This window comes from Mastigoproctus giganteus, chromosome 11 (assembly GCF_048544385.1).
Source record: "Mastigoproctus giganteus isolate SK-2022 chromosome 11, ASM4854438v1, whole genome shotgun sequence".
In the NCBI taxonomy this organism is placed as follows: domain Eukaryota; kingdom Metazoa; phylum Arthropoda; class Arachnida; order Uropygi; family Thelyphonidae; genus Mastigoproctus; species Mastigoproctus giganteus.
Genome location: NC_143585.1, coordinates 65,116,351 through 65,130,257, shown reverse-complemented (window position 1 = coordinate 65,130,257; position 13,907 = coordinate 65,116,351). Strand labels below are relative to the sequence as shown.

General features: G+C 36.4%; 1 protein-coding gene across 1 annotated transcript in view; it reads right to left on the bottom strand.

Moving 5' to 3' along the window:
• Nucleotides 1-13,907, bottom strand: part of spartin — a 107,259-nt gene that overhangs the window by 8,222 nt on the left and 85,130 nt on the right. The window contains exon 6 of the mRNA XM_090384452.1: nt 12,714-12,804. Within this exon, the coding sequence (XP_090240578.1) occupies nt 12,714-12,804 (91 nt within the window). The remainder of the gene's footprint in view (nt 1-12,713; nt 12,805-13,907) is intronic.

Below are 13,907 nucleotides of genomic sequence, written 5' to 3'. Positions count from 1 at the left end.
ATTATTCCATTGTATAAGGCGATGGTCAGGCCACACCTAGAGTACTGTATGTACTGTATACAGGTCTGGAGGCCTCATTTCAAGAAGGATGTAGAGCTGCTGGAACGAGTACAGAGAAGGGCAACAAGATTAGTGAATGGAACAAAGGGGTGCTCTTACAAAGAAAGGCTTAAGTTTTGCAAATTACAGTGTCTGGAGACTAGGCACCAGCGAGGTGATCTGATAGAGGTGTATAAAGCCTTGAATGGTTTAAGCATGCTCAATGCTGATGGGATTCTTCCTCTAGCTCAGAAAAATCACCTGAGAGGGCATAAATTCAAGTTGAGGAAAGACAGATGTAGGATAGACGTGCGGAAATTTGCCTTTAGCCAGCGGGTGGTTGGTTGGTGGAACAGACTTCCATCCCTTGTGGTGGAGGTTGATAGCCTAAATAAGTTTAAGGCTCAGCTGGACAGGTATTTTGAACGAACAGAGGGGTGAAGTGGAAGTGGGGTTTTTTTTTTTTTTTTTTTTTTTGGCTGATGCTGCATAAGCTTGCTTTCTTGCATCAAATGCCTCTACTAATGCTAATGCAACTGTTTGCATGTGTCCAGTTACATATTGGTTTCTCGATGCTTCCACAGGCTTGAAACACTAGGTTTTGAGATAAAATTCAAAAGAGTGCAACTTCAGCATTAGCACTAGTAGAGGTATATGATGCAAGAAAGCAAGCTTATACAGCATCAGCCAAATAAGATGACTAGACAATTCATCTAGAACAAAAAAAATAAGTTTTAGTTGGCAAAAAAAAAAGTTGTGATACACCAAAATCTCAGATGAGAATAAATAACATGACATGCCATGCATGAGCAATCCACTATTTTAAACTTAATCAGTTAATGATGACCACAAACTATATTCTAACCTTATGGTTAAGATTGTTTAAAAGTAAATATAACAGAATGTTATATATATTTTTTTAAAATATATCATGTTCTGTTAAAATAAAGTGCTACAAAAGTTAATGAAATACATTTATCATTAAAAAATTCAATAAGTTTGTTGCATTCCAGATTACAAGGAGTGCAGATAGCTTTAAACTATTTTTCTTTCTTCTGTAGGTTTTCTTTATAAACCACCAGCATTCTTTTCATTAAAAATGGGATACACGAGGCAGATATGATATGAAACTAAGTTCCCAGATAAAAAAAAAAAATCTTACCTCATTTCATTGTTCCTTTCTAATTTGACTTCAGAATTCTGTATAAAGGGCAGAATTCTGAAGTCAAGTGATTTTTTTAAATTTACATTTAGTCCTTTTTTAAATTTATGAGCTGTTTGAGACATACATAAAGATTGTCTTCCAATCCGTTAAAAGTATTAAATACTTCTCTCAATGCCAATTTCATTTTAAGACTAAAATAAAACACTTTTTTATCATTACAAGACAGAAGAAAACACTTTTCACAGAAGCAGAAAATTGCAGTTAGAGAAACTATCCAAAGAGAAATAACCAAACTCATGTTGGATGAAGTATCACTCATCGACATTGTGAAGTAAGCATATGCATAAATTAACTGATGCATAAAACAAATATTACAAATATGTTACTGCTTAAAACTAATGAACAAACTTTAAATATGATTTAAATATTCAAGTAATTATAATTCTGTTCCTTCTTTTAGTTACAGAATTACTTGATAATTGCCATAATTAATTAGCATGAGGAAAAACAGCTCAGTTCATGGGTATAATTACTAATAGAAAAAATAATCATTAAAAAGATATTAAGGAAGCTCTCTTCTTTTGTATTTTACTTTTGTCTTTTACTAATAAAAGTAATGAGGGAGTAACAGTAAGTGATAATCATTACATGATACCTTTCTCTTACCATTATGTAATCCAGTTATATTTTCCCATATCCCATGCCATTTTTCAAGTATAACTCCTCTTTTTATGATTTTTGAACCATCTATTTGTGACTAAATTTATTTCTCCTCTGAATTCAAACAGTTTCTTCTCTCTCTCATTCCTTCTTCCTAATCCATAGTTCCCACAATTCCATCCCTTCTCCCCCTCACTACTACATTCTAATTGCTAATTATTTTTTTTTCTGCTTCTACCTTACCATCATTATCCTATCAGTAATATATCACTTCCACATATTCCTGTGCTTCTTATTCAGTACTATTGCAACATCATTTCTTCTTTTCACCACTAGTAGTACATAAAACTCTTAAATCTCAATTTCTAAAGCCATTGTTCCCCCTCCCCATCTCATACTACCTCACCATGTCCAGTTTACACTTAATCCATCTTCCTTCTTCAGTTTTACAATCCCTTCCCCATTATCTGTTGCTATCCTAATTTTACTTTCTATTCCCCCTTTTCTCTTCTTACAACTTTGTTCCCCATGAGGATTTTGCCTGTTAATGACCTGGAAGACCAGCTTCTTTCTTAACAAGTTTTACACCACAACCATCTGAATACATGAAATCACTTTACCTGTGTAAAGTTTGGAATTTATTTAATATATTTATCGCGTCTTCAGAAATTCAGAAACAATGGGTACCTCATCAGTCTCATAAACAGGATCACCAAAAATACAGAAGAAAAATTCAAAAACCACCAATATCTACCCCAAGGATGATAAACCCCTGGCTGCTGTGATGGGATATTGTGCTGTATGTAATTCTGTACTTCACAATAAAGATTTATTTATTTAATAACAACACCCAATTTATATTCCTTATGCATCCCCAACAAGTGAACATACAGCAGATTACCAGGAAGTGCAACATAACCTGACTTTCAGAAATTTATAAACAATTATATTTATATCAGGACAGCCATGTGAGCCCACCATCTTCACAGCCCTTTATGTTATGCTAATTTTTGAACAGTGACAGCAAACTATGATGTAGTCACACAGCAGCTGGATACAAGAAACAAATTTGACATTGTATTCCTGGACTTTAGCAAAGCATTTCACACAGTTCAACATGTGAGGTGGTGTACAAGATCAAGTCTATTGGAGTAAGATCCTGAGGTGAACTGAGTGATGGATTCAGTCAGTCCACCTCAGGAATGTGCCAATTTCCAATTTTCTTGAATGATATAGATAAGGGAATAAAGGGTACAACATTAAAATTAGCAGATGTTATTAGTATCAAGTAGTGACAAGGATACAAGGATGCAAGCTTATACAGCATCAGTCAAAAATAAAATCTGTCTACTCTGTCCTTAGATTTATTCAAACCACCCACTGCTGCCACAGCAGGAGATAGAAGTTTCAAATAGTTTAAACTCTCTGGGTCAAAGCAAATTTTCATACATCAATCCTGCAACTATCCATTTTCATTTTAAATTTATCTCCTCTTGTGTGTTGTCCAATCAAAAGAAAAGATGCCATCAGCAGTTAGTTTACTCAATCCGTTTAAAACTTCAATCGGGTCTCTTCACAATCAGGTGCCTAGTTTCCAGAAGCTGCAATTTGCCAAACTGAAGTCTTTCTTGGTAAGAGCACCCTTTTGCTCCACTCCCCTAACCAACCTTCATGCCCTTCTCTACACCCATTCTTCCTATAATGAGGCCTCCAGAGTGGCCTAACCATTGCCTTATAAAATGGGATAACCACATTCTTAATCCTGCCAGCAAAATAGCTGTATATCGTTGAAAAAACCTCATGAGCTGTCCTCCTGGAAGCCTGTCTGCACTAATCAGAAAATTTCATATCTGACTTCACAACTACTCCAAGTATTTTTCATTTTCTGATAATCTGACTGTAGTACTACATAGTTGGTGTGTTAATCTGGGATTACAGCTATCCATATGCAGTACCTTGCACTTGTCAATGTTAAAACTTTAATTGTCGTTTCTGAGCTCATCTGCCTAATTTTCTAGATCTTGTTGCAGTAGCATACCTTGATTACTATCATTAACCATCATACCTACCTCTGTCATCAAACCTAGATATCAAGCTTGATATTGCCTTTGTCAGTACCATTAATAAATACTGAAAACAGGAGACCAGCACTGAACTCTGAGAGACTACACTAATAACATTAGTCAAAGGGCAGGGCCCATTAATAACTATCCCTTAATCCATAGCAGTAACTTGTACCTAATACATAGTGCTCCAATGTGAACCTCATGTGAAACAGTGTCTTCCGTGTGTGTCAAAAGCTTTAATGAAATTCTAGGATGTCAAGGTTATTTTTTGCTTTAGTTTCTTACTGCATCACAATAATTAATCAGATTGGTCAGACAAGGTTTCCCCTTAATAAATCCATGCTGCAATTACTGTAAGAGTGCATTATTTATTGAACACCAACTCTATTTTCCCTAGAATAGAATTTAGCTTACAGGTATGAATTATGCACTTCACCCCATGATCACCACATCTATGAATAGGAGAAATATTTGCAGGTCTCCAATCTGTAGGACTCCCTGAATCCAAGGATGTTCTCATAATTATGGCCAAAGACTATAAATATGAGAGAACCCTTGGATTCAAGATCCCCAATGATTTGCTTACCTCTTTTGCTGTTTCTTTTAATATAACTGGATAGATTCCATCAGTACCTTTTTACTTTTAGCTTCAACAATTTCTCTTCCACTTTCTTTGCAGTGATCACAAAATTATTCAGCTCCTGGTTATAACTTCATACATTTCTGATATTCTCATCTCTAAAACTTCTTCATACATGGAGATGCAAAATATTTATTCAGTTTGTCCAGCAACCTTAATAGGATCATCAACAGTTACTTCATACCTAATTGACTAACGTGGGTCATCCCTTTCCTTCTACCATTGAGTTTAACATTGACAAATGTAAAGTACTGCATATATGTAGCAGTAACCCCAGAGTAACGTACTAACTGTGCAGGACTACACTCAGGGTAGTGGAGTTTTTTTTTTTTTTTTTTTTTTTAGGAGCATTAGCTGCTGGAATGAGTACTAAGGCAGGGTAGTGGAGAATGAAAAGAATGGGGTAACTGTGCTGTCAGATATAAAGTTTTCAGAGAAGTGCAGACAGGCTACCAGAGCAGCTCATGCAGTCTTGTCAATGATATACAGGAACTTTGCTAGCAGGGATAAGGAGGTGATTATCCCCTTGTATAAGGCAATGGTCCGGCCACACCTTGAGTACTACATACAGATCTGGAGGCCTAATTTTAGGAAGGATGTAAAGCTGCTGGAATGAGTACAGAGAAGAGCAATGAGATTGCTGAGAGTAATAAAGGGATGCTCTTACCAAGAAAGGCCTAAGTTCTGCAAATTGTAGTATCTGGAGACGGCACGTGCAAGTTTTTGGGCAAGCTCAATGCTGATGGGATTCTTCCTCTTGCTCAGATTACACACTTGAAGGGGCATAAATTCAAATTGAGGAAAGACAATTGCAGAATAGATGTGCAGAAATTTGCTTTTAGCCAGCGAGTGGGTGATTGCTGGAACAAACTTCATCTGTTATTGTGGTAGTTTATAGTTTAAATAAATTCAAGGAAGAACTGGACAAACTTTTGGAGTGAATGGAAAGTGGTTTTTTTTTTTTTTTGGCCGATGCTGTATAATCTTGCTTTCTTGTATCATATGCCACTATGAATGCTAATTTTTTACTACTTTTCTTTACATTCTTAGACAAAAGATTCTCAGCTCTGGCTAATCCTTATTGACCTGATTACAGAGATGTTTATACTTACTCTAGGTTTCTGTGTCCCCTGATGATCATCCTATGCAATTTTCTTCTCTGCCACTGGTCTCATCAGTTTATCTAACATCCATGTAGGTCTAAATCTTGAACAATATCTCTTAATTGGTATATAAAGTTTAGTACACACATACATCCATTAATTTGATATCGGATTATTCAAAATGTATGTCGAAGTTGTAATTCCTCAACCTACGATATAGGGTTTTATAAGCATTTCAGTATGGACTATTTAAAATAAGTCTACAAATGAAATTCAAAGTCTGAATTGGGTATTGCAACTAATGAATAGTTTTTATAATTCAAAAAGACTACCAAAACAAACAGGAAGTGCATCCAGTTGACACAGATGGACAGTGCAATGTTGAAGCACTCAGAAAGCAAAGTGAGGGCAGGAGTTTGTTATAGGCCTGACTCTGATGTGTACAATGAAGAACTATGCACAGAAATAGTGGGCCAGTAAATCAGAATGCCAGTATGTCTTATAAGGGGGGGGATTTTACCTTCTCAGATATTGACTGGGACTTGTGGATTGGTCACTTGCACACGACATAAGCATTGGGAGATCAAAATTGAGAGTAGGAGTGTGCTATAGGCCTAATGACTCTGATGAGTATAATAAGGTACTGTACAGGGAAATAGAGTGGGCCAGTAAATCAGAGAGTCTTATAATGGGAGATTTTAATTTCCCAGATATTGACTGGAATTTGGGGGCTGGTCACTCACACACTAGCAAGGCTTTTGTGGATTTATTGGATGATTGTTTTCTACATCAGCATGTTTGGGAGGCAACTAGAGGGAGGAATACTCTTGATTTGATTATCAGCAGTGATTCTTCATGCATTAAGAATCTGCAGATAAATGAACCACTAGGTGGCAGTGATCACAGTGTGCTGAAGTGGGATTTACTCAAAGAGGTAACTACCATTAGGGGTAAAGGGAAGGGTTATTGCTTTCGTAAAGGCGACTACGATGGTCTGAGACAGTATTTAAATTCTATACAGTGGGACCAACTGATGATGTTACCAACAGCAAATTCAAAATGGGAAGCATTCAAAGAACTTATCTTGGAAGCTACTAGGCTATACATACCAACTAAGAAATATTGTTCAAGGTTTAGGCCTAAATGGATGTCAGATGAACTGATGAGGCATATGGCAGAGAAGAAACATGCATGGGATACATACAAATTAACACATGACACAGAAGCCTATGATAGATACAAGTTGATCTGTAACCAAGTTACAAAGGAGGTTAGGCAGGCGAAAGCAGATTACGAGAAATCTTTGGCAAGGGATGCAAAGAAAAACAGCAAAGAGTTCTTTACTTATGTAAACTCTAGAAGGAAGGGGATGAATCAGATTGGTCCACTTGATATCGATGGGTCAACTGTTGATGATCCTGCTCAGGTAGCTAACAAACTAAATGAATATTTTGCATTGACATTCACACATGAGGAGTTATTTAGCGAGGGGAAAGCCAGAGGTGTATTCAACTCTAGCAGTAAGCTAGAGAATCTTGTAATAACTGAGAGTAAAGTGGAGGAGAAATTGTTGAAGATAAACACAAGAAAAGCACCCGGGGTGGATGGGATCTATCCAGTTATATTAAAGGAGGCAGCAAAGGAAGTAAGCAAACCCTTAGCCATAATTATGAGAGCTTCCTTGGACTCAGGGGAGGTACCCACAGACTGGAGATGTGCAAATGTCACCCCAATTCACAGAGGAGGATCAAAGGCTGACACAAGTAATTATAGACCTGTGAGTTTAACTTCTGTTCCAGGAAAATTAATGGAGGCACTAGTTAAAGAAGCACTGCAGGATCATTTAGACAAGACTTCAGCTATAGCTCGGACACACCATGGTTTTGTTAAGGGGAAGTCTTGCCTGACCAATTTGATTGGATACTATGATGCAGTCACAAAAGAACTGGATGCAGGGAATAACTTTGATATTATATACTTGGATCTTAGAAAGGCTTTTGATACTGTTGCACATGGAAGACTGCTGCACAAATTGGAGCAGTGTGGCATTGGAGGCAAATTGCTGCTGTGGATAAAGGGGTGGTTGAGGGGGAGAAGACAGAGTGGTAATCAATGGACACTGCTCATCGTGGACTAATGTTATTAGTGGAGTCCCTCAGGGTTCAGTATTGGGTCCATTATCGTTTTCTGTATTCATAAATGATATTGATGATGGTATATCAAGCTTAATGTCCAAGTTTGCAGACAATACGAAGGTTGGCAGAGTTGTCAAGGACACTACTGACACTATGCTACTGCAACAGGATCTGAAAAGGTTGAGCAGATGGGCTGAGAGGTGGCAAATGAAGTTTAACATTGGCAAATGTACATATGGGAAACAGCAACCCCAGAGCAACATATCAACTCTGTGGTACTACACTGACAGTGGTAGAGAATGAAAGGGACCTGGGGGTGGTTGTGCAGGCAGATATGAAGTTTTCTGAGCAGTGCAGACGGGCTGCAAGAGTAGCTTATGGTGTATTGTCGATGATATATAGGAATTTTTCTAGCAGGGATAAGGAGGTGATTATTCCCTTGTATAAGGCAATGGTCAGGCCACACCTAGAGTACTGTATACAGGTCTGGAGGCCTCATTTCAAGAAGGATGTAGAGATGCTGGAACGAGTACAGAGAAGGGCAACAAGATTGGTGAATGGAACAAAGGGGTGCTCTTACGAAGAAAGGCTTAAGTTTTGCAAATTACAGTGTCTGGAGACTAGGCACCAGCGAGGTGATCTGATAGAGGTGTATAAAGCCTTGAATGATTTGAGCATGCTCAATGCTGTTGGGATTCTTCCTCTTGCTCAGAATAATCACCTGAGAGGGCATAAATTCAAATTGAGGAAAGACAGATGTAGGATAGACGTGAGGAAATTTGCCTTTAGCCAGCGGGTGGTTGGTTGGTGGAGCAGACTTCCATCCCTTGTCGTGGAAGTTGATAGCCTAAATAAGTTTAAGGCTCAGCTGGACAGGTATTTCAAACGAACAGAGGGTGAAGTGGAAGTGGTTATTTTTTTATTTATTTATTTATTTTATTTATTTTTTTTTTTGGCTGATGCTGCATAAGCTTGCTTTCTTGCATCAAATGCCTCTACTAATGCTAATGCTTGGTTTTTTATATCTCTTTTGTGATATTTCACATTTTTTGGCCTTTACATTATCAAGTGGCGCCAGTCTAAATTTATCATTTATCGGCTTATTATTTTGGCTTTATTTGCCTTATAACTAATATTTTTATACATAGATTCCTACCACACATCTTCATTCTCCTCTTCTCTGTTATTTATTTGTTTCTTGCTCTTTTTCCACCTTTTTTCTACCTAATTTATATTTCTTTTAGAAATTCGGGGTGATACAGGAGGAATAGTAAATATTTTGGGAGGTTATTGTATCGATTATTCTGAGTAAAAAAGTTCATATAAACATGTGTCCAATTCTCAATGGATACAGAGATACAGCTGTTTGAAACTGGTATGCACAGAGCATAAATAAATTATTGTTTGTATTTATTGACTTTTTGAATGATACAAAACACAAATAATTGACAAATTTTTTTACAGTTCACAATAAATGTTCTAAAATCCCACTGCCAACCTCAATGCACTTTGCAACTCTTGCGGTAATATGAAATGTTTTTCTGAGGTCGCCTTGGCATTCCTTTATGAGAGCAGAATCCAAAATGTCAGTGAGCAATTCTTCTCTTGTATTAACCTTTTCTTTGTATACTGCACTATTCATCCATCCCCACAAACAAAAATCTAATGGAGTGAGGTCTGGAGAACTTGGTGGCCAATGAATGGGACAACTGCAGCCGATCCATTGTTCAGGGAAAGTTTGATTTAGATATTGTATCACCAGATGAGTATAATGTGCAGGGGCTCCGTCATGCTGAAAGTACATACCAATCCTTGTAGCCAAGGGAACATTGTCCAATAGTAGTGGAAATTCATTTTCCAGAAATTCTAGGTAAATGGGCTCTGTAAGACAATTTTGTAACACAACAGGCTCAATCAACTGATTGTCGATGATACTGCACCACACATTTACAGAGAAGCAATGTTAAAAATTTGTTTCTACAGTGGCATGTGGATTTTCGTCTGACCACCCATGAGAGTTGTGTTGTTGATACTGTCACGGGTGAAAGTATCTTCATCGCTGAACAGTATTAAATGGAATTAATCGTCAATTAGCATTTACCCACTGACAAAATTCCAATTGCTGGGCATAGTCTCCTGGTTAAATGTTGCACCTGCTGTATGTGGAACACTGATATGCGTAGAAATTCTTCGTGTGCTAATAGTAGGACTATGTTGTACCAACTGAAGAATGTGTTCTATTTCATCTACATTTTGTTCATTTGCACATTCAGAAGAAATATGAGTGCTGGGAACTGTACCAGTCTCAAGCAGTTTGGTGTAAACACTAGCAAACACCCTTGAATCCGGTATTCTGCGGTTAGGAAACCATCGACAATATTCTCTACAAGCAGCAGTAGCACTTCCACCACAAAAACAGTAGACAAACACCATATTGGCATATTCAGCATGTGTAAAGATGTATGGCATTCTTAACAACACTTCTAATACCAAACAGCATCAAGTTATAACTGCTTCTTGGTCACATCTGATTCAGGAAGCTTTGCATGCCAGTTTCAAACAGCTGTATCTCCGTATCCATTGAGAATTGGATACATGTTTATGGAAACTTTTTTACTCAGAATAATCGATACTATAACCTCCGAAAATACAGTAAACCCCTGCTATTCGCGGGGGTTACGTTCCTGAGAAATGCCATGAATACTGAGTTATGGCTCCCATAGTAATAAAGGGGTTCTGTTCCAAAGTATGAAATATATAAGAAAAACTAGTCTAAAATTTTGTCTATGCATGTATTATATGTACCTTCATAATATGACTATGTACATAGTGAAATGCAAGCATATGGCATCGAAATGAAAATAAGAAACAATTTAATATTAAATGTAATATTTATTAGAAATTTCGTAGAGAATAATCCCTCACCCCCCCCCCCCATATCCAATTTTTTTAGACCCCTAAATTTAACTCTAAAGTCCAGCTACAAGACCAAAAGAAATAATCGGTCCATATTTATTAAGCAGTTTAGACTTTCAAAAATCTAATTTTATGCCAATCCACGTAATGGTTTCCTTGCTGCCAGAGGTATGGTGTTTGAAGATTTGTTTTTTTTTTTTGTTTTTAGTTAGTTGTTGGCGCATCGGCTTCTGTGGCCATAATGCACTTCCCAAGGTTTTTGCAGTACTCTGATCCAAGCCCGAGGCGGGATTTGAACCCGCGACCTTTGGGTTGCCAGGCTGACACTTTACCCACCCGGCCAGCGGTGTTTGAAGACAGAAGTCTTGAGCGCTCGTTGTTGAGACCGCACGGTCTGAACACTACGGTTCTGACAGTGGGGAAGATGTCCCACATGATTTGCAAAATTGATATCGCCTTCCCCATGAATTATTAGTGAGTTGGACTAGGAGAGTTGGAAAAGAAGCTTCCTATATCTAAAATAAAGGCAATCCCTGTTGATTCATAATTAGAAATTTCAAACAAATCTTTCAAACCAGCGCCTTTGCTAACTAAAAAACTTATCCTGCCAGTGCTATCACCAGTTTCGCTAAAGTGTTTATAAAGGAGTTTTGCCTTTTCACGAATGATGAGTGAACTTAACGGAAGTTTATTTTGAGTTCGGTCTTCTATCCACAGATTTAAAGCTTTTTCCATTTTTTCTAATTTAATATCACCAGTTACAGAGCAAATTTTTGAAGCAATTAGTGCATTTTCATGGATGCTACGGCGGATTTTTTTCCCCGATTTCTTGATTGATCGTACCGTTGACTCATTGATTTTATAATGTTTTGCCACTGAGGAGACACTTTCATTATTAGAAATTTTATCTAATAACTCAATTTTATTCACTAATGTCATCATTTTCTTTGATCTTTTCACATTTCCCTTGTTATTCGTAGCCATATTTTTGTACGGGTTAGAAAGAACTTGTCCAAAATAAAGTCACTTTCTTCCATCGACACACTAGAAAAAGTCTGTTTTACACTGCAAAACGGTAGATTTATCGCTTTTGTAAGCATATCAATTTATAAATTGATAAATTTATTCAATTTATAAGCATATAAATTAAAAGCAAATGACAAAACCTTCCATGACAAGCGCATAACACATACTGAACAAGGATTAGCGAGAAACATCCACGCTCGCGATTTTGTCACCCCTCTCCCCCCACCCACTGAGCGCTGTTTTGACCGGGAAAGATAATTTAGCCACGCCCATGTTTTTTTATGGCAGAAAATGTTCACGGCGCTTTAAAATTCACATTTTTTTAGGTTTCATTTTATATTAAATCAGCGACCGCGAATAGCGGGGGTTTACTGTATTTACTATTCCTCCTGATTCACCCTATACATACATACATACACTTAAAATACCCAATACACACATACACTTAAAACTAATAACAATACTTAATGAAAATAAGACAATAATGAAGAGTTGTACTGATAATTGATACAACTCATCAAATAATTTACTCAACTTGCCACATTTCCCCTGAAAATGGAAAATCCAAGTCACAAATGTGGCAAAAATGAGGAATGAAAAAAAAAAAAAAAAACACGAGAAATAAAGCAAAACAATAGTTATGTTGATCATTTAAAAGTAAATATCAGTGGGGAATATCTGTCTACATCATATTTTAAACACTACTGTAACATTAATTTTTCTTGATTGCTTTTAATTGTCCATATTTATTTTATTTACTGGTAAAAAAAAAAAAAAAAAAAGCTTAAACTTTTTAAATGAACTGACTGTTCTCTTCGTCTCTCCCCTTCAACACACAGAATTCAACTGCTTTTCATATGGCTTAAACTTGGTTTAAAAAAAAAAGAAAAAAAAATATTTCAATCAAATATATTAACATTCCTAGATTATACACTTTATGTTAATAGCATGAAAGATACATACTTGTAATTTACCACCTGTACTGTTTCATTTGCCAGTGAATATGCTAAGGTTCTTGCTGCAGTTTCAAGACCCATATAAATGGTTGAAAATCCTAGAATATAATAATATTCATCATTTCACATTGGTTTTCAATTTTAAATTTAACATTGCAAGTTTAACACAAAGAATGCTAAAAATCTGCTTTAACTATTAAGCAATTTAAGCTATTGTCTGAATTCTGTGGGACCTGATAAACTAATCTGACCAATGGCCAATCATGAGGATTATAGTACCAATTATATATCACATTTATTATTTATTTATAAAGGATATTTCTAGTTTTATGTATCAAACGTAGCATTACAAAAAAGTTCAAATAAAAGTGTGTGTTCGATTATTCTGAAAGGTTGTGGAGCTATATAAAATTGAAGTATTGCTTTAGATATCTCTAAGGTATTTAATCAAAGTTTCTTTTAAAAGCTTTCTAAAACAAGTCTAAGCCTTTGGCCTTATACTTTTTGAAACTGGATGGCCAGTTACCTCTACATCCACTCATCATGTGTGATAGTAGATGACTGTCTTCAAACTTTTCAACCAAATTGGCGTACTTCACTGTTCTGTCCTTTCACTTTTTCCCCCCTACTCTTGTATATCAATGACCCTTTCCCTTTAACTAGAAATCCTATTCGTCAATTATAACACATTACATGATACTTTACTGTTTACAAACATTGGTTGGAGGTAACAGTAGATTTACTGAACTACACAACTCAATCTTGTCTTATTTCCTATAGAAAAGAATGCTTCACCTATAGCTTCAGTAGCAACCAGATTTCTATGCAAAAGCACATTTAATTGTAATCTTTCAAAGTACAAATATAAAGGTGGTTGAAAATGTGTTTTATTCAGACACTCCTGAAACTTTATGTAGGAATTATCATTCAATAGAATTCTGCAACAACAATAGTTTTTTTCCAGGATACTGCCATGTCTGTTGAAAATATCAATATGGAGAAATTATCAAGTATCTGCATTTGAAGGGCATATCTGTGGATGAAGGCTCATGCTGGTATGCCTGCAAAACTAGTGGACTCTGCTCCAGCATCATCCACCACTGCTGAGTGATACCAAAAATTATTTCTCATGAAAGAGTCATTTGAAGATGAGTAACATTCAGGTTGTTTATCAACATATGTTAATTCAGATACAATAGCA